General features: G+C 46.1%; 1 protein-coding gene across 1 annotated transcript; it reads right to left on the reverse strand.

Moving 5' to 3' along the window:
- Nucleotides 1-2,913: 2,913 nt before the first annotated feature.
- Nucleotides 2,914-23,253, reverse strand: lhfpl3 (LHFPL tetraspan subfamily member 3). The gene is made up of 3 exons (XM_053415148.1): nt 22,812-23,253; nt 3,761-3,991; nt 2,914-2,936 (listed from the first exon to the last, which is right to left on the reverse strand). The coding sequence occupies exons 1-3, from the start codon at nt 23,251-23,253 to the stop codon at nt 2,914-2,916; spliced, it is 696 nt and encodes a 231-aa protein (XP_053271123.1).
- Nucleotides 23,254-23,934: the final 681 nt, after the last annotated feature.

The following is a 23,934-nucleotide window of genomic DNA, read 5'->3' on the forward strand; positions in this document are numbered from 1 at the left end:
AAAAGCTCGTTCAGGGCTGAATCTGTTCACTCATGTAAGATTAACTGCTCTTGGATAATGTTCTTGATGGATACACACACATAACCATAAATCCATAAAACTAAAAATGATTTCCTCATTGTAAGCTATCTATATTTTTTACGATAATTTCAAACAATCATTTTGAAATATTAGTTGATATTTAAAAACAATCAGATAAATCAATAACAAATCTAATCCGAATGTGTTTATCAGTGGATGGATTTTATCTCAGGAGGCTCTCATGTTAATTCTCGGTGCAGGCAGGAATGTACTGTGAGAGCTGAACTTGATTGGCTCAGCTTGAAATGTCCTAAACTGGCCCCCGTACACAGATCCACTGCTGTGCTGGTTTAGGAGACCACCTGCTCTTTCCTCAGGCTCAATCTGACTCGTGGTTCTGATCTGAGAAAATAAAAACTCTCTGCTGTGTAATCACTGCTGCAGCCTCACGGAAACGGCTTTAAGCTTCTAGTCCAATCAGAACAAACTACCTGATGAAACACAATCTCATCACCAGGAGTCAGAACTGTCCTTTCTCCTGGTGGAGGTGCGCCGCCTCCTGCCGGGCCCACGATTCATGTGAGCAGATGGCCTGTGATCCAGAACCCTGCGAGCATGTCACAGCTAATATCTCAATCTGGGCTGGTGAGTCCACCGGGTCCTCAGTCGTTACTGTGATGAAGCTCCCGCCCTTCACTGCCTCTCATTACAAGGACGAGCATCAGGTCCAACTCTCGTCATGTGATTCTCTCTCGCTTGGCAGAAGATAAAACATGGTGGCCTCAGATTTGATCATTAACTTTATTTAAGCCTGATTTCAATCACAAGGTTTTGACCTTCTGAATTCCCAGTAAGAATTTGATCTACCTCAGTGTCTGAAAAAGATGTCGGAAATAATCAATTGACTATGAGATGTGTTATTTCAATTGTAAACATGTATTTCAAGATACAGCATTTCACAAAATTCATTTTAACTCCTGACATTCAAACAAGTCTATGAAACAATCGTTATGAATTTATGGACCTTTACATCATTACATATTTGTCAATACTTCTCAGCAGAGTGAATCAATGATTCATAATAATGTCATCCATTATTAATTGAACTTGAGCTGGTAAACAGCAGAATATTGATAATGAAATGATGAGAAGGGACAGAATGATTAAAAGATTTATATAATTTTCCAGATACAAACTTTTTATAAGTAAAGCCAACGCCCACAGCCGGAAGTAGAAAAAAAGTATACATTCAATTTAAGACTCTTTAATACATTTTAAGGCTCTTGAGGGAAATTAAATGAATCCTTATATTTAATATTCAAAGACAATAGATTTACATGTTGTACATTAACCAGGTCATAAAATCCGATGAATTAACCAACATGGGGCAACACGTGGCGTCTGTCTGGCTCATTCAATTCAGTGAAGCTCAATAAAGAACAGTTTGACTCATTTGGTTAAATATTAAAATGACAGTTTGCCATTTGACGGTTGGTATTTGCCTATAAACATTTGTTTTGGTCACAGGTTTGGTTGCTCAACAGCCACAAGGTTTTGAGATGTTCAAATATGGATTTAATTTTACTTTCATTTGATTCTATTTTTGGGGATTTCACAGAGCCAAGCGGAGCAGATCTTTGCTTTAAATTTCTGTGGTTCCATCATCCATAAGCAGCTTTAATGTAAACGTCAGTGGTTTTTTAGTTGTGAAAAATAATATATAAAAAAGGATAAAGCCACACTTCTTGATGATTTAGCGTTTCTCAGGCCCTTTTCCCTACTCCACAACACTGTCAGGTTACAAGACGCAGCAATGGACCATTTTCAAAGTCAAGACAAAGCACAGCGACGTCATCAACACATCTACACACAGATTAAAGTCTCCATACAATAGATGTTTTCTCCTATTTAGTGCACTTTTATTTTTTATTCTTTTTTGTTTATTTTCTTGCAAAGGTGTCACCAGCAAAACCTCTAATTACTACCTCGTGTTTCTATCACATCAAACATTTAATCATAAAGAAACATCACTGTTCTTTCTGTTACTCAGCGTTGAGATGTCTCCTCCTCTCCGTGGACGAGAGGTCGAACCGGAGCTGAACTCCTGTTTCCTCTCCTGGAGTTTGTTGACTTTGACGAGAGAGACGTTCCGACAGCTTTCACCTCAAGTCCCCTGAGTCCTCGTGTGTGTCGCTCGGAGTCTGGAGAATTTCTTTTTTTTTGATTTGATTCAATTTGAGCAGCTGCCACGTCAAGTGTCCCCCAGAGCAGATTTACCACATTAAGTCTTTGTTTCTGTCCCTCAGCGGAACCTGTGGACTGAGCCTCCCGTCCACATGGAGGCCGGAGAAAGTCTTTGTAAAAAGCAGTTTCAGACGACTGAGAAGGTTATTTTACAGAGGGAGGTTCAGGGAGGACAGGCTCCTCCAGACCTCCTCCTCCTCGTCATCATTAATCTGTCCACACATCAGCTCTGTGTCTCAGCCACAAACTGCACCAGGAGAAGGCAGCTGGATCCTGAAGTAACATCATGTCTCTGCAGCAAGACCTGCAGGAGAGAAGATGAGACGATGAGAAGAGAGAATCTGCACAATGTTCACGATGAAATTAATCTACTTTCCGTGCTTTTAATTTGAAATTTCCTCTAGAAATTAAAGAGTAGGTCGGTGTATTCCTCTCCCACATAAACATGATATACAAACTCAAGCTTTTGAAAACTTGGATGTTTTAATAGGAAAAATCTAAAGGCTGCAATAATTAATTATAGTGAAGTAACAGTCGCATCGAGTTACAGATGAGAATCAGTGTTGGTTATTTTTTACTTCCACTTAAATAACATGCTTACCTGTGTGTGTGTGTGTGTGTGTGTGACTGCTTTACTCAATGCGACCGCTAGATGGCGTTGTTTCCGCTCTCTGTGGGAAAAAGAGAGGACCGGTAAGAAGTACGAGGAGACGCTGAACCAGCAGGGGGCAGTGTCGCATTATATATATTTTTAAACTTGATCAAGTGTCACTTTCCCACTTTTAACTGACAAGATAAGAAAAAACATCCTTTTTAAACTTTGTTGATGAATCCCATGATTTCACATTTCATGTGTCTGCCTCTTCCTCTCTCTCCTCCTCCTCTTCCTCGCCTCATTATCTCTCTCTCTCCTCTCCCCTCTGTCTTCTCCTCCCTCTCCGGCGTCTCTCGTTGATAATGGCTCCTTCCTCCCCATCACTTTGCTTCTGCGAGCTAACAGGCGACTGTGTCCTGGGTGATAGGGCGGCAGTGATTCATTTCGACAGGCTGGCAGCAAGCTGTGTAAACAGCCATTAGTAATTCATGACTCTGTCCAGCATCCCCAGGCTTCAATTAACCCTTGATATCGGTGCATTCTTCCTCCCAGTCACTCATCTTCCTCTCTCTCTCTATCGCTCTCTCTCGCTGATTGCTTTTTATCTCCTTCCTCCTTCATCTGTATTCACCCGTCCCTCCTGCCTCTCCACTGTTTAAATCATTTTCTTTGGGTCTGATTGTGTTTGTCATCTCATGGGAAGCAGGTGCTGGGTAACATTCCAATGTATGCAAATGAAGAACTCTGTGCATGTGAAGATTATTCAAAGAAAATGGTTTTTAGACGTTTTTTAGATTCCAGCAGTCGACTCAGATTCAATCAAACCTTGTAACCGAAGCCACATCACGTTATCTCAGCGGCATATCTAGCATGAATGACTGTGTGTGTGTGTCGGCTCACTTTCTCCCAGCAGCTCCTCAGACATCAGACTGTCCTGGCGGTTTCCCAGGACGAAGGCCAGGAAGGAGAGGATGAGGGCGTCCATGATGCCCATGATGGCGAGGATGTAGGCCCAGCGCACCGAGCAGGCGCCCAGCGTGTACTTGTCCGTCTGCTCACCGCACATCCTCTTGACCTCGTCGCTGTCCCAGCCGTCCGGGTAGATCATGCAGCCCAGGATCAGACTAGTACCTGGATCAGGGAGGAGAGGAGGACAAGTGTGTTGTTCGTGTTGGGTTGAAAAACAAGGGAGGAGGAGGAGGAGGAGGAGGAGGAGAAGAGTCAGGATGGAGAGGTGGAAGCAGGAATCAGTTTCCAGGTGTCATGGCACCATGTGTGGAGTCGGAGTGCCTTCATTAGGATGACAGACCGAGAGCAGAGTCGACACCTCTGCTGCCGGCAGGAAGCTGTTTTCACATCCACAGACTCACACTCATCAACCGTCTGTGGGTCTCTGAGGTCTGTGGCTATTTGTGGAATATGCTGCTCTGTGGGATCGATACAGGTTTTGTGTGTCAGTGATTTTTGTGTCATGGACGTTTTGTGTTAGTGAGGTTTACACTTGATGTTTCACAGGCCCTTCACCAAGCAGTGAGGCATTGTGGGAAATGTGGGAGTTGATATTTTGGGACTGATGTTATGACTGGTTAAACAGAATAAATACAGAATATACTGCAGATGTTAGTGATATACAAGTTTACATGTACTGTATTCTTGGCTGTACACTTACTGAGCACTTTATTAGGAACACCTGCTGCTTATTCATCCAACTATCCAGCCAATCAGGTGGCAGTGTGCAATGATGCAGGTACAGGACGGATGTTTAGACCAAATCAACCTAAGTACTATGGATACGGGTACAGATATCTTATCCTCCTCACCTTCTCCTCCTCTTTTCCTCCCCTCCTCCCTTCTTCTCCTCTGTCCTTCTGCTCCCCTCTCCTCACTCCTCCTATCTCCCCTTCTTCTCCCCTCTTCTCCCCCCTTCTCCCTACCTTCTCATCCCTACTTCTCTCCTCTCCTCCCTCCTTCCTCCCCTTCTCCCCCGTTTTTCTACATTGGTGCAGTAGTGAGGCCGGAGACCTTTACCCACAGCCTGTGTCAGAGACCGAAGGGGAGCACAGACAACATGAGTGTGTGGATGAGTCAGAGTCTCAGCCCCCCCTCCCCTCTTTGTTTGCTTCACGAGTTAAATGCTTCTCACAAATTGTACGAACAACAGCAGCAACTAGCTCCTGTAATAATCACCAGTCTTGTTGTAAACACACTCTCATCCATATCCTGGGCCTCCATTTCCCAGGAGGCATTGAGTGTATTGACTTTCCCATTGTCTGCTGAGTTTGGAAATCAATTTCCTCAGAGCAAAGAAAAAAAATGCAGCAGTCTGTTGAAATGTTTACTACACAAAACATGCAGCCTGTTAAAAATGTAGAAATGGAAGGAACAGTATTTATTTGACAAGCTATTTACAACTTATATTTTTAAATAGAAGCAGCTTAAATTGATTTGCAGTGGCGTTTGAGTAACTAAATAGATTTGTTCCATTTTAAAAGTATAAACATGTTTGTGCTGGAAATGATTAAACACATATTAATCAATAAACTAGAGAAAAACCTTGTTCAAGTAAATTTCGCCATAAAGTTGTTATAACTCAAGAATCTTCAATGAAGTTCTTTGTTGAGCCAAAGCATTTATTTTCCTAGTGTCTTCATATTAGAGGATTTCTTGTCTGTGTAAACAAGCTGCTTCGCTCCTGTCGGCTTTTCAGCTTCAATATTAATAGAATGAGCTGAACCTCGAAATCCAGGAGACGCTGGTTTGTGTCTCTACAACCTGGAGATCTCCCTTTTCTCGGAGGTTCCACTCGCGGCAGGTTTGATGCCTGAGTGTGTTGAACTGAAGCCACATGTACAGGGCTCCCTCACTGACTGATCTCATTCTCTGCCTTTGAGCTGCATCTTCAATACCTCGATGATTCCTGACAAAACCCGGCTTTTGTCCTCGTTTTGCACTGAATTGAATCTTTTAGCTTCAGCCGACATGTCACATTTTGTTTGTTGTTATCTGCAAGGTGGGAAAAAAAGCTCAAACCATAACTGTATTGATCCCGAAACGGCCTCTGCAGTAGGCTGAGGTCGATCTTTTATCTTCTGCTAGAATGTTTTTTGTTTTTTTTTGGATCGCATAGAAATGTCCTCTGACAAAAAAAGAACAAGAATCCGACAAAAGGCAAATGCAGAGTAACGTGGAGCGACAACGGGGGTAAGCCTCTTCATCGCCTAGTAAATAAATTCTCCTCATCTCAACATCGGCTCGGCTCGGCTGCAGAGTGGCCGGCCCACAATCCCACTAAATAATGAAAGATGAAATATTATAAAACCCGCAGATGAGGAATCATATTGGCTCCTTGTCAGTCTCCAGATGAGTGAAGCCTAAAAGCTCCGTTTGTATTGGCTGAGTGATCCAGGTTCAGATGATGTCGGCCGACTGTTCAGAGATGTTAAAACAGCTTCGCTCAGGGGGATGCTGATGGTGCTGGTGGGGCTGGTGGTGTTGATGGTGCTGGTGGTGCTGGTGGTTGTGGTGGTGCTGGTGCTGGTGCTGGTGGTGCTCTAACACTAGAGGAAGTTGCTGATGAGCTGAGATTCACTCTCCATCACAGAGGGAAGAGGGGGATGACTGAGGTGAAGCTTTGTGTGTGTGAGTGTGTGAGTGTGTGTGTGTGTGTGTGTGTGCGTGTGTGTATATATGTGTGTGTGTATGTGTGCGTGCGTGCTGTGCTGAGGGAAGTGATTAAGGAGACATGATGGTGTAATGTGCAGCTCACCATCCTATGTGTCATTTCACAATCTGATTATTTATTGATGCTCAAAGGGAAATGATCTCACCACATGAGAGGTTGCTCCGAATAACTTTGCCATTGAAAAGTTTTTCCAAGCATCCTCTTGGCGGTGGTGAAAGTCCTTGATTAAACACACACACACACAAACACACACACTGACACACACTGACACACACACACACACACATTCTCTCTCCTTGAGGGCTTCCCAGCTGACAGCTGCTGGCTGCGACCACGGGGACAATCAGAGGAGGAGGTGTCATCATCTAGATTTCAGTCCAATCTCCAAATAGTACACACTCACACTCACACTCACTCACACTCACACTCACACACACACACACACACACACACACACACACACAGTCATTATGGTGCACTTCACAGCCCAGCTGTAGCTGTCTACTTTGTGCGCTTCACAAAGATTATTGATGTGGTGTGAGTACATGTCCAGGCGTGTGTGTGTGTGTGTTTGTATGTGTTTGTGTGTGTGTGAGTGTGGGAGAGCTCATACTGTGTGCATGGTGCATCAGCATCAAGGTGAAGCATGGCTAGTTATATTAATGGGAGTTAATTTGGGCAGAAACTGGCAGATGTAAGAAGGTACAAGGAGAAAATACCTCCTCCCCCTCTCCATCCCACTGACCTTTGTGTGTGTGTGTGTGTGCGTGTGTGTGCGAGTGTTTGTGTGTTTGTGATAAGGGAGTACATCCTCTTGTGTATTCAGTCTGCTCATTCACAGGCTGTGTCTCTGCTATCGACCACTGGTGCGTCTGATTGATGCTGCTGCTCGCTGCACTTCCTCTCTTTATGTTTCATTGAGTCACATGTTGCTGAGAGCTGAGAAAACTGCAGAGAGAATATGAACCTGTAATATAGAGCCAGTGTTACGTGTGTGTGTGTGTGTGTGTGTGAGGACAGCGGCGAAAAGAATCTCCATCACAGTGTCATCAGTTTTGTAAACGTGTAAATATGCAATGAGATTTGCAAACGTATTGAGATTTGTGCATGTAGACAACTCTGTTAATGTGTGCATGGATCTGTGAATGTGTGGGTACATCTTTGAATGCGTACACAGACATTAAAGGCTGAGAAGGCTCAGTGTGTTGCTCCAGGAGTCAGTTCCTCCCCAGATGGACCTCGTGCATGTTGAACATTTGTCTGTATCCACGTTGTCTTTTTGAAATGTTCCCCATATTTTTCACCCACTCAGATATTGGTCCTAATCAGGCAGGATATGTAAAAAATAAAGAAATATAGATCCTAAATGATTCCCTCAGAAATCAGTGAAAACGGGAAAAAAGTCTTGGAATGTTAGTTTCATGGAAATCTGGGAGCTGTCCACTCACTGTGGTGCTGAAAACTGCCCCTGTAGTCACACAGCTCACAAGCCGAAGCAAAAGACCATGAGAACGCCCTCTTGTAACAACCAGTCACTGTGGAGGATGAGGAGGGAGAAGGGGAAGACAAACAGAGGATGAAGGGGAGAGAAAGAACGATGAGTAAAGTGGGAGATGTGTACAGAGGGTTGTTTTCAGTTTGTCAGGAAGTTGTAACATGACGGGAAAACAACGAGGATCGAGGAGGAGATTATCACAATCACTGAGAAAAGTTGGATATTTATGTGTGTGTGTGTCTGTGTGTGTCGCTCCTGTGTCTCTTTCAGGTGTGTGACAACGAGGTCGAGCAGAGAGGAGAGTGAACTCTGGAGTAAACGAGTCAGGGACGACTTTTACAAGAGTGGAATCCCAATGCTGCTCATTTGAGACATGAAGGGAATGAAAAATGTCTGTTTAAATATTCAATGTCAGGCAGACACACACACACAGACACCACACACACACTTCAGAGACACAACGCAGTCCCACTTCACTCAAGTCCTTATTTAACTCTTTCACTCTATGGAAAATCCTCATTTTTAGTCCAGCACAAGGTAGTTTGGGACGGTCCCTAGCGAAGAGGCAGCGGTAAAACTGATTGAGGATCAGATTTTTCTCAATCTAATCAAGCCTGAGCGCAGGGAGGTGCAGCAGCTCGGGTCTGATCTGAGAACAGGCCGAACACAAGTCTGAGAGTTATTATATGATTAGTGCTTCATCATTTATCACAGAGGGAGCAGCTGACATTGATTCAAGGTTACACACACACACACACACACACACACACACACACACACACACACACACACACACACACACACACACACACACACACACACACACACACACACACACTCCAATGAAAACTTAGAAACCATGTAACAGTATAAACTCAGCTCAGGTTAATCGACTCACTGCGTTTCTGTTATTTCAGTTTCAGCCTAAAACTAAATGCATCAGCTTTTTCTGCTTCTATGGGCAGATGGCTGTTAATAGAGACTGGGTAAATATCATTTGGGCTGAAAATCTGCCTTCACGGCCGAACCGCCTGTGATCAGAGTTGAGCTGACGACGCTGCTCCTTCCAGGAAACAGTTGAATGACACGAGAACCAAGGCTGCTCGAATCTGATGCTCACCAGCGTGGAAGCAAATGAGGATTATTTTAAGACACCTCCCGTGGCCTCCTTGTTTAACACCTCTCAGCGAGACATCAGCGCCGAATCAAAGCTGTTTCTTCTTTTAGTGTTAATCTGCATAAAAAGTTATTCTGATTATCCTCCTGGGCAGAGGTGTTGTTTGCCTGCTTCAGATGCACGAGGCCCTGCTGCTGCCTGCCAGTACACAGGAGACGCTTCTCACGAGTCGCATCCGAACGCCGACCCCGCCCCCGATCGTGTTTCCCCGTCTTGTTTGAGTCTCAGAGTTTCCAAAGGAGCTTTAATCAAAGCTTCCTCTTAGTTCTTAGGAGCACGGAACTTGTTTTTGGGGAAGTAAGAGGTCGCTTCCCTGGGTTTTTTGCGGCGTGTCAGGGGGGCACCGGCACCTCCACGCCGTGGTTTGAATGTGACACAAAAAACATCTTGCTGCCTCCCTCCTCTTCCTCCTTCATCCCTCCTGATCAATACGTGAGAGCCACGTTCATCTGAGCAGCATGAACTCACACATCCGCATCACACGCTCTCAACTCAGGGCCTGCATCCTTCAGAGGCTGCGTTTAAAAAACCAAGACCACGTCCACCAAAGTTGGCGGCCCCTGAATTGGGACACCAACAGAACAGGAGGACAACAAACCTGATCCATGCTACATCCCAGACTGAGTGACAACATGTTAAAAGTCTTGCATAGTCGCTTTGAGTCAAGTTACATGTCATGGCCCAGCGGCAGGAACAGGATTTGTTTTCCCAGATGGTCACTTTTCTATTCTGACACTCGACCCAGTGTTCCTCTTGAGTCACATGTTACATGTGTGATCAGTCGTGGCCTCATCTGAGCGCTCGCTCCTCTCCTCGCCGCCTCAGATGTGGTGACAGGCGTTCTTGGAGTGGTAGACGACTTTGGCAGCTCCTCTGAATCTTTAACGGCCGTCCTTATTTTCCTCTTCAACACCCGCCGCGCTTTGAAGTCGGGCCGAGGGGGATTGCTCCTCGCCGTCTCGCTAACTTCCAATGTGTCTCTGATCTGCTGTGATGGCAGAGAATACATGTCCTCCACTTTCTTGTCTTGTCTTTCAAGCCCCCTGCCCACCCCCTTCTCTGTCTCCCTCTCTCTTTCTGCAGCACGGAGCACTAATGACTGATGATGAGAGGGGAGCTCTGCGATGAACGGGGACAATGGACCACAAGATTTAAAAGATCAAGGATGGATCTCTCTCTCCTGTCAGTTTGTTTGTTATCATTTAGTTTTACTGTTTTTCTTCCTCTTGCCTTCTGTAGTTTTTTGAGTTTTGATTTAAACTCGTTTGCCTGCTTGATTAAATACTTACTGTAAAGTGTGTATTCTACAGACACAGTTACAGATTCCTGTTTGAGTTTGACAAATCATGCTTAACCTTAACAAACTGCAGGACCATCCCAGGAGCTACTGAGGCCCCCAAGTGAGTAAATAGACTAACTTAGCTGGAGTTTCCATAACTGTGATGTATGTGTGATATTAACTCACTTTTCCCTGAGTAGTTTTTTACCTATAAACAAGGAGAATGTCTGTTAAGCTTCTTAAAGTTTTTGTCCCTCGTGCACTAATGGGAGAAAAAGACGCCTCCTCCGGTCACTCAACATGCAGCTGTGCCCCCCCCCCCCCCCCCCCCCCCCCGACCCGCCTCCGTGACCTGAAGAAAGAGTTCGGCTCTAACGGATGGGCCGAGTCGAATCCATCCACGTTGCCATGGAGACACCTTGATCTGCAACCGGGGGGGGGGGGGGGGGGGGTTGCATCAATCCCCAAAGTCCAGCTGCTCCGTCTGATCCTGAGCAGCTCGCAGGGGCGATCTCTCTGAGAGGGAAGTGATGGGATGGAGGGGGGGGTGATGGGATGGAGGGGGGGGGGGTGATGGGATGGAGGGGAGGTGATGGGATAGAGGGGAGCCGATGGGATGAAGGGGAGCCGATGGGATGGAGGGGAGGTGATGGGAGGGAGGGGAGGTGATGGGATGGAGGGGAGGTGATGGGATGGAGGGGAGCCGATGGAGGGGGGGGTGATGGGATGGAGGGGAGCCGATGGAGGGGGGGGTGATGGGATGGAGGGGAGGTGATGGGATGGAGGGGAGCCGATGGGATGGAGGGGAGGTGATGGGAGGGAGGGGAGCTGATGGGATGAAGGGGAGCCGATGGGATGGAGGGGAGGTGATGGGATAGAGGGGAGCCGATGGGATGGAGAGGGGGGGGGGGGGGTGATGCCGCCAGCAGCAGCGGCAGCAGGAGCAAGGAGGGGGGGTTTCCATGGCAACCTACAAGCACGGAGGGAGGAGGGGTTTTGACTGAAGAGGCTGCGAACATCACAGAAACAACACACGTCCCCGCTCTCCATCTCCACAGACACACACACACACACACACACACACACACACACACACAATCACTTACCTGTGAAAAAATGGTGTCTGTAAACAAACACTGCAGAGTAGCGGCAACTGTTAACACACACACACACACACCTGAGCAAACACTTCCCTCGCGGCCTATAGGAGCCTCTGAGTGCAGTGAGCAGTGTTGTTCTTCCCTGGTGTAATCATAACTAAGTCCTCTGGGATGCAATCACCCCCACAGCTTTCACTTCTTAACCCCCCCCCCCCCCCCCGAAGCCTTTTGATGTCTTCCTCGAGCTCCAACCTCATTTGCATTCGACTTATGTCCCCAGCTTCCACTCGCTTGCTTTGATTCAATCCCCTCGCCAACATGTTTTCCAATGTGAACATTGTTAGTCGTGTTTTCCTCACAGCATGGCGGCGCCCGCTCATCTGCAGCTCAGTGCCACCGTTACAATCGAGGAAGGATGTTTGGTGTAATTAGTCGTTTCCCTCGGAGAGAGAGAGAAGCAGCAGGAGCAGACGACTCGTGGTTCTGCAGACTTGAATGGACTGAATGAGTTGTGTCGGCCGCCTTTCAGTGATTGAGGTAATTTCGACAGGAAAACATCAGGTGGACATTTACGACTCTTGGTATCCGCTGTCACGTTCCGGTCTCAGAGGAAGCACTTACATCTTCCAGCAGAGGCCACAGACATTCCGGTGGAGTGATGCATTCTGGATGTCGTGTCTGCATGATCGCTAAAAGGCTGCAGCCATCAAACGTCTCCCTCGTCCCGAGATGAGCGTATTGATTGAAGAGGGAGGAGGGGACGAAACGCCCCTGCCGAGAAAAAGCTCTTTGCGGGGAAGTCCATCCTAATGGATCAGAGTTTTGTTTTTGCTCTTCGGGGAGGAGAGGTGGTGTCACTTTGGAGCGGCAGAGACGACCAGAGGACGGGATTTGAAGGTGATGAATTGGACTTTGGGACGATAGAGACAGCAAAGAGAGAGAGTTTGTAGAGATTGAAGAGTAAGACGAAACAAAACAGGGTAAATACAAATAAAGTGCAGTTTTATCCATCTGTTCAACTGGAAATATAAAGTTTAGGGATGGAAACGTGACACTGGGGTGAATGACAACCTGAGCCGGTGCCACCGTCTCCCCCATCGGAGGCACTCACCGGGTGAACATCAATCAAAATGCACATTCACGTTGAAACACGCAGAGAGTCACCATGTCCTTCACTCAGGAGGAAGAGGAGGACAAATCAGGCATCTGTCTCCTCCATCCCGGCCTAGTGATCAAGAAGATAAACCCCCTGATGGGAATCCCCCACCAGGCCCCTCCCTCCTCTGGACTCGCAGCAGAGTGAGAAACATGTTGACATCAGTCGGAGTAGAGGACATGATGACGTCTGCAGAGACCAATGGATCAAACTGAGAGAAAATTACAACTGTGTCAAGGAGGAGGACACTTTACACTTTCCTCCTTAATAAGACACAAAACGGCAGCTCACAAACCAACGATTGATGCCAACACAGGAAAGCTAGAGGAATAACTATCCTGTAGAATGTTCCTGGAGAGCTGAAGGGGGGGGTCTGGGGCTTCTGGTTTTATACAGTGTGATGACTAATGCACGAGTTGAATCAGCGAGTCAAGAGAATAAACTCTAGCTCATTAGAAACCGGGTATTAAAACTCTAAATGTTCATATTGCGTTGACCTGCTCTGTGTTGTCTGCGCAGTAAACACACTCATGTACAGATAAAAAAATCTCCTTGTTAATACATCACATCCCCATGTTTTTATATTTTGGTAAAACGCGGCACCTTCCCACCGCCGTCAGGCTCGAGACTAATTGTGTGAACCAACTCTCTCGCTCTCCCCCGTCGCCCTCAGGTCCTAATTAAGTGAAATTCAACAATCTCGTGATTATGAAGCTGCGAAGAAAGAGAGAGAGAGAGAAGACGGAGAAGAGGGCGAGAGGGGGAGAGAGCTTTGGACTGAGAATAAACACAAACAGATTGAGGAGGAGGAGGGGGGGGGGGAGTTGTTAGTTTGGTGTTTCTGCTGCAGGTCGTTTTGTAACTGTGTGCGATTGCAAAGTATGCTCCAAAATGTTTACTTTGTGCGATTGTAGATCAGCAGCACAACAGAAACACGGCTCCGACGCCCTTGCTCCACTTCATCTCAGACAAGCTCATGTTGGCCTTTGATAAATAAATTTTTAACAGCCGCCTTGAATCTGTAAGGTCAACCGAACGGGCAGATTCTGGACTGGGAGCTCAGGCTGAACGGCCCCGAGGGATCAAGAGGAAGTCCATGTGTCGTGGTGTTGACCCGGGGTCTCGCTCCTCGTGCTCAGCCTGTCACATCCCATCATAGCTCAGCTTGGGTTTAAGCCCCTGACTGGGACTGGAAACTTTCACAGCCGTGGCCAGTCATGGGCGGTGAGGAGGTGATGAGGTGATGGGCGACGGTGAGAAGGTGGTGACCAGCTCAGGATTGACTCTGTGGCATGTCGGTCCGTAAGCTCTCAGAGGTGGGGGGAGGGGGGGCCTCCTGGCAGAGCTGCACTCAGCCGCCCCTCCTCCTCCATCCTGGATACACTAATTACATTACTCCCGGAGAGACGGGATAATCAAACCCTAACGAGGAAGACTTCAGCGCTGAGCTGGTCGAGGAAGGAAGTCTCCACCAACAGAGGAGACCTGGTGGATCCTCAAGGTCTGAGAAGGAAGAGCCAGTCATAGTAATCACAGGATCACGTTAGGTCAAATAAATCCAGTCAAAGTCAAATGATCTTGATGTTTCATTCTGGAATAAATAAATGAATCCTTATTCTCTTTGACTGAACCCTAAACTCTACATCCTACAACCTGGAGTTCTGATATATATATTTTATTATCTTTCCTCTAAATGGATAATCTTGCCACAGCTTGAAAAACATGTTGACTCCCTAAACCCCCGGCTTCTTGCCAGCCTCTATATAAGCTCTTCCCTTTTCACCCAGCATGAAAACATGTTTACCTCAAGGTGTGAGACGTCTATGTGAGGTAACACTGAGGCTCAATGCACCACCTCCGTTCAGTGCAACTCTCCTGCAGCTCTGATTGCTACTGCAGGCAACTCTGGCCCAGAGAGAATGGATGTGAACCTAAAGTCGCACAAATAGCACAAAACAAATTCCAGATCTGGGAAACAGGACCAGTGCCATCGCTCACTGCTGCGTGTCAGGAAGCAGAATCCAGCTGTGATTGATGGATGGATAAAATAACCCAACAATCCTCATGGGGCTGTGTTTTAAGATTCACTTCCTGTTTGCATCTATCAAATAATTCCCGAAATGGAGCATTTAACACTCGGCCTCCTCTTAACAACATTCCCATGATGACAAAGAGCCGAGAAAAGAATCTGGTGTGACAGGTTTATAAATAAATCAAAACCTGAACGTGTTCTCGCTTAAAAAAGTGGTGAAAGGTGCCTTTGAGTTTTAAAAGTTTGCAAATGACAATTTAACATTAGAAGCGTGACACTTTAAAGCAATTTGTCAAATGATGTTTGTTTGTTCATGAGTGATGAGGTCAGCAAGTTGACAGTTAACAAAGAATTTGGGGTTTGATGATCGGATTAGGAGACGAGACACTGAAATCCACCATCGTGATAATCTTTGATACGCAGAACAGACCGATATCCACGACTCGGAGGAAATATATAAGTTTGCGAGTGTTTCCCACGACTTCCAAAAGCCAGAGGGAAAAACAAAGTGATTTATTCTCCTCTGTGACGAGCTTACTCCTCGGGATGATCACCTTCTCCTGCCGGGGGGGATTTGTCACCGAGCCGTCGTGCTGCAGGAAGCGGGGGAGCAATTTAGTGACGCTCCCTTAGGGATACATATTAAAGACGGAGAATACAACAACAACAAATTGGGAACATTTTCTTTTGCAGGGTGGAAAATAACAACATCCACAGCTGCAAGCGTGTGTGTGTATGTGACAACTCCAGCCCTGCACGTGCACGCTCATCTCTTTCCATGCACACCGACACTGTTGCTCCACACTGTTTAACAGACACACTGTAGGATGCCAAACTCCGAGCTGCCAATCACTGCTCCTCTGCTCTCCTCGTGCCATTCAGCTCTCACTTCCTCCTCAGGCTCCAGCTGTGAGCTCCTCGGCCGCTCGATAACTAGCGGCTGATTAGGAGCGTTATTAAGCCCTGTAGCTTCAGCACATCCTCATCCTGCAGGGACTCCAGGAAGCACCTCGTTATCTCCCCGTCAGCTCAGCTACCGGCTCCACCACAAACCTGGACTCTATTCCATCAACCGCACTCGTCATCCTCACCAATTTGGAGCCCGACACAGCTCTGGAAAAACCACGAAGCTGCACCGGGCGTCCGTCCTGGCCTCAGCAGAACATGGGAGAAGCAGGCAGAGCTCATGAAACATGCATAAAGGTTCCTACCGGCAGACACAACAGAAATCCAGGCTGGAGGACGCCTCATGTAAGAGATTGTGGTCGGAGGTCTGACAGTTTTTTAATAACGGCGATGCTGGAGAGCTTCCTGCGGCTGCCGTGTAGCAACGTTAACATAGACCCACTTCCTTTTAAGTTTGATATAATGATGAGGCAATGGAGTCGGTGAGGTCTCTAAGGTTTTCAGCCCCGGAGGGATTTACACAAACCTGGTGGAAGGATAAGATATGGGTCAGGGAAGAACCCATTCAATTAGTGGATCTGGATCAGGAGGCGGATTTAGGAAATTTAGGAAATGGGCGTTTTTCCACATTTTCCTTGATTTCTCAGAGGATAATTCCTGGAGGTTGATGAAAGGAATCGTGCATGTTTAGATATTCATAAGCAATTTGGTGCAGAGCCACATAAAAATCTGGATCTAGTGAATTTAAACCTGGTTTCATGAGGGGACTGTTGGCCCTTGAGGGAGATATGTGCCGTTCTAGTTCCAATATTTATTCTACAATCTTCACTTAGGGTTGAAGGAAATGTGTGTAGGAACTGAATCCATCATGATTCACGAGACGTGACTCAAATCACACATAACTTTATGATCTGAAATGTAATATTTATAACTATAATAATCCAAAAATATCTTTGCAAGTATAGACAATCAAACATTAGGACAACCGCCCCGACAAAGGAAATAGAGTGATTCCTCCATCTCAGTCAATCAAAGAGGCCTCGAGCTGTCCAGCTACATCAGTGCATAAATCACCTACATCAACACCTCTTGGTTTATTTGTAACAGCGAAGCGTCCACTTCCTGCAGCATAATCAGTTTAATCACAGTCCCCGAGAAGAAGCGGGACTTTGTCCACGTCCACAGTTCTTCCTCCCGTCTCACACATAATCTCAATCTCTGAGCTCGTTCCGCGTCCTAACGACTCTGCAATCAGAGCTGTCAGTCACACTTAAGAATCTAAACACCTCGCCATTCCCCAATCAGACACACCTCTGCCGCCACCTCCTGCAGGATCAGCCTCATCTGTCCATCACGTCTCAGCCAATTTTCTTTTTTTTAAATAAGCAAACTTATCATCACCTAAATGATGTGACCTCGACGATGTCAGTGGGGCTTTTGCTTGTGTGTTTATCATGTTGTACATTTATCGTTTAATATATGTGTTGCTTGTGACGGAAATATAGTGAAATATAGTAAAAAGCCCCTAAAGTGAACTGAATTAAGCATCAAATATCATGTGATATGGTCCAAACCTCCAGTGTAAAGGGTCTTTACAGTTTTTATCCTTCTAAGACATCCAGCCTTCATCCATTTATCTACCTGTCCACCTTCCACAGACTACAGACACAATATATGTGTGGACAAAGCAAAATCATGAATGAAATATAATAGAATAATATAGTTGGACACATGAAATTGATCAAACTATGCCAAATTCCCATGAGCTGTTGTTATCTGACTTCTAAAATCTTTAAAAATCTTGGATGAGGGAATCACAAAGGCTCCAGAGCTTCGTTCTACAATCACCAAAAAGCCCAACAATGAAGTGACTGTATTTAACCCTCTCCTGTTCTGAAAAGTAGACTTGTCTCTATCATACGCTGACTGCTGTCCCTTTAAAATCCTCATCAGCCGAAGGAGGATCCACTTTCTTAATCCTCGGATTTAGCCGGCGGTGGAGATCCCTCTCCTCCCCGATGTCCTGCTGACTCGGCTGGTTTCTAATTTGGCTGATTCACCCTGCGGCTCCGTCTCCTTTTGTTATTTATGCCTCTGTCTCAGCTTTAAATCACCGTCCAACCTCTGTGACCTCTCTGACCGTAAAAAAAAGACGAAATGTTTTACTTTATAGGGCGGAGGTGTGGGGGGGGACCAGCTGAACCAAGAGAGGACAGAGAAGAGGCTTTGATCACCTGTGTGTGTGTTTGCGTGTGTGAGTGTGTGTGTGCATCTTAGTCTCATGTTACATCACTGTAAAGCCTCTCAGACTCTTCCGGCCCTTCGTTATACATGTGAGAGGATCAGGACCCGGCTGATGTCATTAGCTCCCGGCTTTAAATCCAGATCTTGTTTTCTCAACATTTCACATGTCACTTTATACGTTACACTATAAACGACCAGAATCCACTCGGTGCCAGTGAGAAAACTATATCACACAACGAAAAGCTGTTTTTTTAAACTATTATCGTATATATTTATATTTCAGTCCTTTTCATTGATGTTGGTATTTGATTTCTATATAAACTACAAACTTAAAACTTATCATCACCATCAATCCATTAACTTTGTTTCTTTGAGGTTCAGAAGATCAGTTCAGAAGAAAGTAGATGGAAACAACACGAGCAGTATTTCAAAATGCACGTTTCAGCCCTCACACGTCTCTTTCCTATCTCCACCTCCTCTCTCTGAAGACACAGCGTGGCGGCGATGAACAGCACGTCCCCCGATTCCACTTGACAACTTTCTGAGGAGGTGTGAAATTGAACCAGCAGCACGACGTGCCGAGCCTCGGTACAATGATATCAGTCAGTCGGGGCGCTCTATCAAACGGCGTTATCATGCACCAAGCGTTCGGCAAGCGGCTCTTGTGTCCTCGCCCTGTCACTCTCTGGGCTCCAAACAATAACACATAACTGAATCACGCCACAAGCGGCTGGAAAGGGACGTGAAGAGGCAGCTGTCCCCCGTTAGAGAGACGCTGCTTGTTATTCTGGAAAGCAACATTTTGATCGATAAACCTCCAGCTACCAAATGGACCTTTCATTGTGGGGTCTGAATGCCAGCTCCGGAGCACTTAGTAGGCAGAGAGCGTCACGAGCAGAGCCACTTACTGCTGCCGGCAGACGACCAGGAAATGGGCCGGGTGCTGGAAGCGCTTCAAGAACACTTTCGGTCACCACCGTCTGATTCTGTGGACGTCTGTCGATTTACAGGCCCGCAGAATGGGCAGCTGCTCGTGCCATGGCCAGTCGGCATGACCCTGTGTGTGTGTGTGTGTGTGTGTTGTGTGTGTGAGACCCAGATGGCAATCAGAGCTGTGGAGGCCGTCCAGGTTATTAAGCAGCGACGTGCAGCCTCGTGTCCGAGCACGTTCGCCTCCTCCTCCTCTCCTCATCGCCAGCGACCCTCTCTAGTCAGGCAATCGTTCAAATTGCAATCTAATGGATTCATTAATGGCAAATAAAAAACTTGTCGGCACCTCATAAATAACTGATAAGACATTAATGACCTTAAAAGTTATAAGGTCATGGAAAATCCATTCGGTTGCAGATTTTAGTTTTTCTTCCGTTTGAAAAACTAAGAAATTATGAAGTGAGACACCAGAAGCAAAAAAAATTTAGAAATCTGAAAACTGGGAAGGACAAAACACACACATCTGATTTCAAACCATTAACAGACATTTGACAGAAGAAGATGGAATTCACTTTGTAACAAAAGTGCCACCTCATTGTCTCACACACTGTGATCTTTGACCCCTTTGACCTTTGCTGCCGTTCCCAACCCGAGGCCAGAGCTGTTTTCAGACCTGCGCTGAACTCTGGGAGATCTCCTGAAGTCCTCTGCAGGGGCTGTACGTGAGAACGCAAATGTCTGAGTCCACTGCTGCAGAATTGGTTGACATTTTCCTGTCAGGCCCCCTGGTTAAAACTCCACAGATTGACTGAGTGAGCCCATGTGAAAAGAGTGAGTGGTCACAAAAGTGAAAGGAATACAAATATCTCAGGGTGAAGAAGAGGACGCTGAGAAAGACGTCAAGTTGGAAAGACGGGGAGATTCATGCGGAAAGTGGGTGCTCATCAAACATTCAGGACGACCCGGGGTTGATGCTGAAGCCTCTGAGTTATACGTGTTGCCTTTGATTGCACATCACAGCCGCTCCGTAACTCCTCAAATCACATCTAAAGAGGAGGATTTTTTTACAATCACAAAGGGATTTCGGGAAGCTCAGATGGAGAAAGAGTCTCGATATCGGGCTATTGAGGCTGCAGAGGTTTCAATGCATCAGGAGACAGAGGAGGGGCGGGGGGGGGGGAAAGACGCTGAGGCTGATGGTCAGAAAAGATGAGTCCAAATTTTACTGGGGTTAAAGTCCCAGAATTCAGGGCTCAACACTGAGCTTGTCATGGGACCAAGGCTCGGCCCTGATTAAGGTTCCAGTTAAGATGTGAACTGTGGTTAGGTAAAAGTAAGAGTTCAACGTTAGGAATAAGGTTTTGGTTCGGCTGTCAACAATGATTGGAACAGACTTGTGTGTGTGTGTGTGTGTGTGTGTGTGTGTGTGTGTGTGTGTGTGTGTGTGTGTGTGTGTGTGTGTGCGTGTGTATGTGTGTACGAAGTAACTCAACACTGTATTGATGTATTTACACTCAACTTGATGAGAATGTTACCTAGGAGGGTATCTCCACATGATTCGCTTTTGGAGCTAGGGTCAAAGATCAATGTCAACTAAAATATAATCAGAAAAACCCTATTCTCCACAAATAGCTGCAAATAATTTGACTAGAGTAAGATTCATATAAGGTGAAAAAGTCCAATGTCTCTGATATGTAGTTAAATGTGTGTACGGTAGCATAAAGTTACTCATAGTATTGAGTAAATGCTTTTTTTCTGCTCATGCTAATCACATTCACAAAAACCCACCAGAGAGGACGAGCGTATCGACAGTCTTTGAATATCTGTCACCTGAATTTCTTTCTCCTGACTGTTGTTGTAAAGCGTCACATCTTCTCCCTCGGCATGCTGGGAAAAACTGAACAAACGCAACATGTGACTCTGAGGAATAAGACGCAGCTTTGATCTGTGACACACGCACACAAAAAAAGAAGCGGCAAAGACACAAAGTGCGGCTGCTCATTAAGAATCGCTCCTTTGTTTTTTTTTTCAGAAATGATCCGCCCTCGCCGCTCTGAGGGTTCTGAGAAACTCTGGATACTTTAGAGACGGCACTTGTTTGCAATATCCAGAATATTCTGGATATGAACGCTGCCATCTTACGCATTGTGGAGCCGGGCAGAGTCAGTCCAGGAGGGATCGGGGGGGCAGAGCGGTGGTCCCACCGATACACATCCACAGCCAATCATGAGTCAGTCTCAGCTGTCAATCACAACGTTTCACCCCATTTTTATGGCATCAAATTAATCTAAACCAAATCTACCATCGAAACGAACACTTATAGAAACATTTGTGTGATGAGAACTAAAACAACAAAAACCAACATGTCCCATCTGCTAACATGGAGGAGGTGGGATTTATGACCTTAACTGCAGCCAGCCACCAGATGGACGATCGAAACGTTTTGGCTTCATTTTTTCTGCACAGTCATGTTGTTCATCTTTATAAAATAATAAATCACGAACACTAAATATCTAATAAATGTGTGTTGCATCATGTCATCGGTGAACTTTAAGGCCAAAGGATGAAACCGTTTTTTTATCTCTGAAGGCGGCTGCATGAATATGACGTGTGTTTGTCAGGAAGTTTGATTCCTATCATATTAAATCTCATGTTTTTCTGATTAATCTACAGATTCTCAATTTAAATATTTGCTCAGTTAACAAAGATTCTGTTTGGTGTCTTGTTAAAAAACAAACGTTAGCAGCCAACATCAGTAAATGTTGAGTCAGGGTCGTGTGAAAGACGGAGGTTGATCACATCTGTTGTTCACCTTGGACACGCTGTTCATCACAATTCATCTCCCTGAGCTTTCATTCACTCAAATCTGTAAATACTGTTGGTAACGCAAGTGCAAAGTTTCTACCAATTAGGTGGATTAGAAAATTCTGCTGCTTTGATTACCTCCACAGAGAAGAGGTTGTGTTTTCATTTCCGTGTGTGGGTGCATCTACAGTCTTGTGTTATATAGAATTTAAAATATCAAAGGATCTATAGGAACCAAATAAACAAATATGTCCAATAAGCATTTATATAAAAAATTGTGTTAATCTCCAGTATTTCTAAAAAACCCTGATACGTCAATCTTGGAAATCTGACTAAATTGATATTAGAGAGCCTTTTAGTTCATATTAAGAGAAAAGGAAGTGCTTTCATCTTTTCCTTATTTGAAATGAAGTAGAGGGGAAACACAATGTAAACCACACACACCACTGATGATCCCCATCTGTAATAATCTCTAAGTGAATGTTAGAAACCTCAAAGTCCAGTTCTGACATGAAAACTTAAGTTCCAAACTAATTTTACTGCTTCAATTCGAGGTCTCACTTCCCCCGAGGCTGCAGCCGCTCCACCTACACCACTCCACAGTTACACAATGTTTTATAAGGGCTCTCGAAACCAGACAAATAGTCTCATGTGGGGATTCAAGGGAGAAAATCTTGCAAAATGAAACCGCAAACTTGAGATAAAAAAGCTGGGGAACATTTTAATCTTAAGGCTAGAAGAGAATGTGCATCAGATCAGCAGACGGTTAGAGTCCAGACCTTTTTTTCATGATTTGCCTAATGAAAACTTATACACACATGGTGTTTTTCCTGCTTCAATTCAAGATCTCACTCTCCCTGATAAGGCTGTAGCAACTCCACCTACAAACAGGTTTTGTAAATGAAAATCTGACACTCTGTGGTCAATTCGCTGCAAATATGAGCCCAAGAGGCTGGAGAACATTTGGATCTTGAGGGTGGAAGAAGTAAACCTGTGTATTTTGTCTCAGATCAGCTGATTTCATAACAAATCTCATTAGGGTTGGATATTTGAGTGCACCCTGCATGTTATGTTGGACACATGGAGCTCCATGCACCGACCAGCCTCTGGAGTGAGACCTCCACCTGTGGGCAGAGGGATCCTACCTGCAGACAGCTGCATCCAGCCGCAGATCTTGTACACGGTGCCGGTGCTGCAGAAGAAGAAGAGCAGGAAGCAGCCGATGCAGGTGAGCACCAGCACCATGGACATGCCGATGAAGAAGGAGGCGGCCTTGAAGGCGCCGGAGGGGATGGTGCTGAACTCGGTGAAGCTGCCCTGGCACGTCAGGTCTCGGGACAGCCCGTTGCCGATGCAGTAGTGGAACAGACCGAAGTAGCCCGCCTGCGGGGTGTCCACGCCGTCCCCGATCCAGTAGGGCTGGATGAAGCACACCACGTTGACGATGGCGAAGAGGATGGTGAAGATGGCCCACAGGACGCCGATGGCGCGGGAGTTGCGCACGTAGTTGGTCTGGTAGATCTTGGCCGCCTCGGACGCGGGGAGCATGGTGGTGGTGGTGATGGTGCCGGGGGCCCCGGGGACCATCCTCCGGTCTGTGGGGGAGAAGAGGTGGCTCCGCTCGGATCTCTCTGCGCGTCCTCACTCCGGCAGCATCTGCGGCATCTGATCCGGAGAACAGCCGCTGGATCCGGGGAGCACAACTTCTCCGGGTCGCTGGATTCTCCTCCCGACTGAGTCACAGTTGCAGCCGCAGCATCACCGCTCCACGTCCATCACATCTCAGGCTTCACGCTCCTGTGCTGACGTTTTATTCTTCACTCTGCAAAAGAGGGAGCTCCTGGAGAGACGAGCTCCAGCTTCACCCATCCACAGAGGACCGTGAATCACCCTGTCTTCTCCGTGCTCATGCACAAACCAGATGCATGTACCTGGATGATGCAGAGCCAGATGCTGTTATTAGTATTATTATTATTATTATTCCGTCCGATCAGTGGGATCTCGCTGCAAAGGTTCGTCTGAGCTCGAAGGCGACGGAGCAACAACCGCAGCTGAGCTCCTTCTGAATTGGATCTGGAGGAAAGCCTCATATATTCCAGAGCCAGCCCACAGCCCTTAATCCTGTGTGACGTGGTTTTACGGTAATAAGACAAAGCTTAAACACACAAGTCGGAAACCAGTCTCTGGGTATTATGGTTCCTCTGATAATTAAATTCCCTCTGCACAAAAATATGCACTTTACAGAAATATTATAATGATAATAATGGT

The sequence above is a fragment of the Pleuronectes platessa genome, chromosome 22, assembly GCF_947347685.1.
Source record: "Pleuronectes platessa chromosome 22, fPlePla1.1, whole genome shotgun sequence".
Taxonomy (NCBI): Eukaryota; Metazoa; Chordata; class Actinopteri; order Pleuronectiformes; family Pleuronectidae; genus Pleuronectes; species Pleuronectes platessa.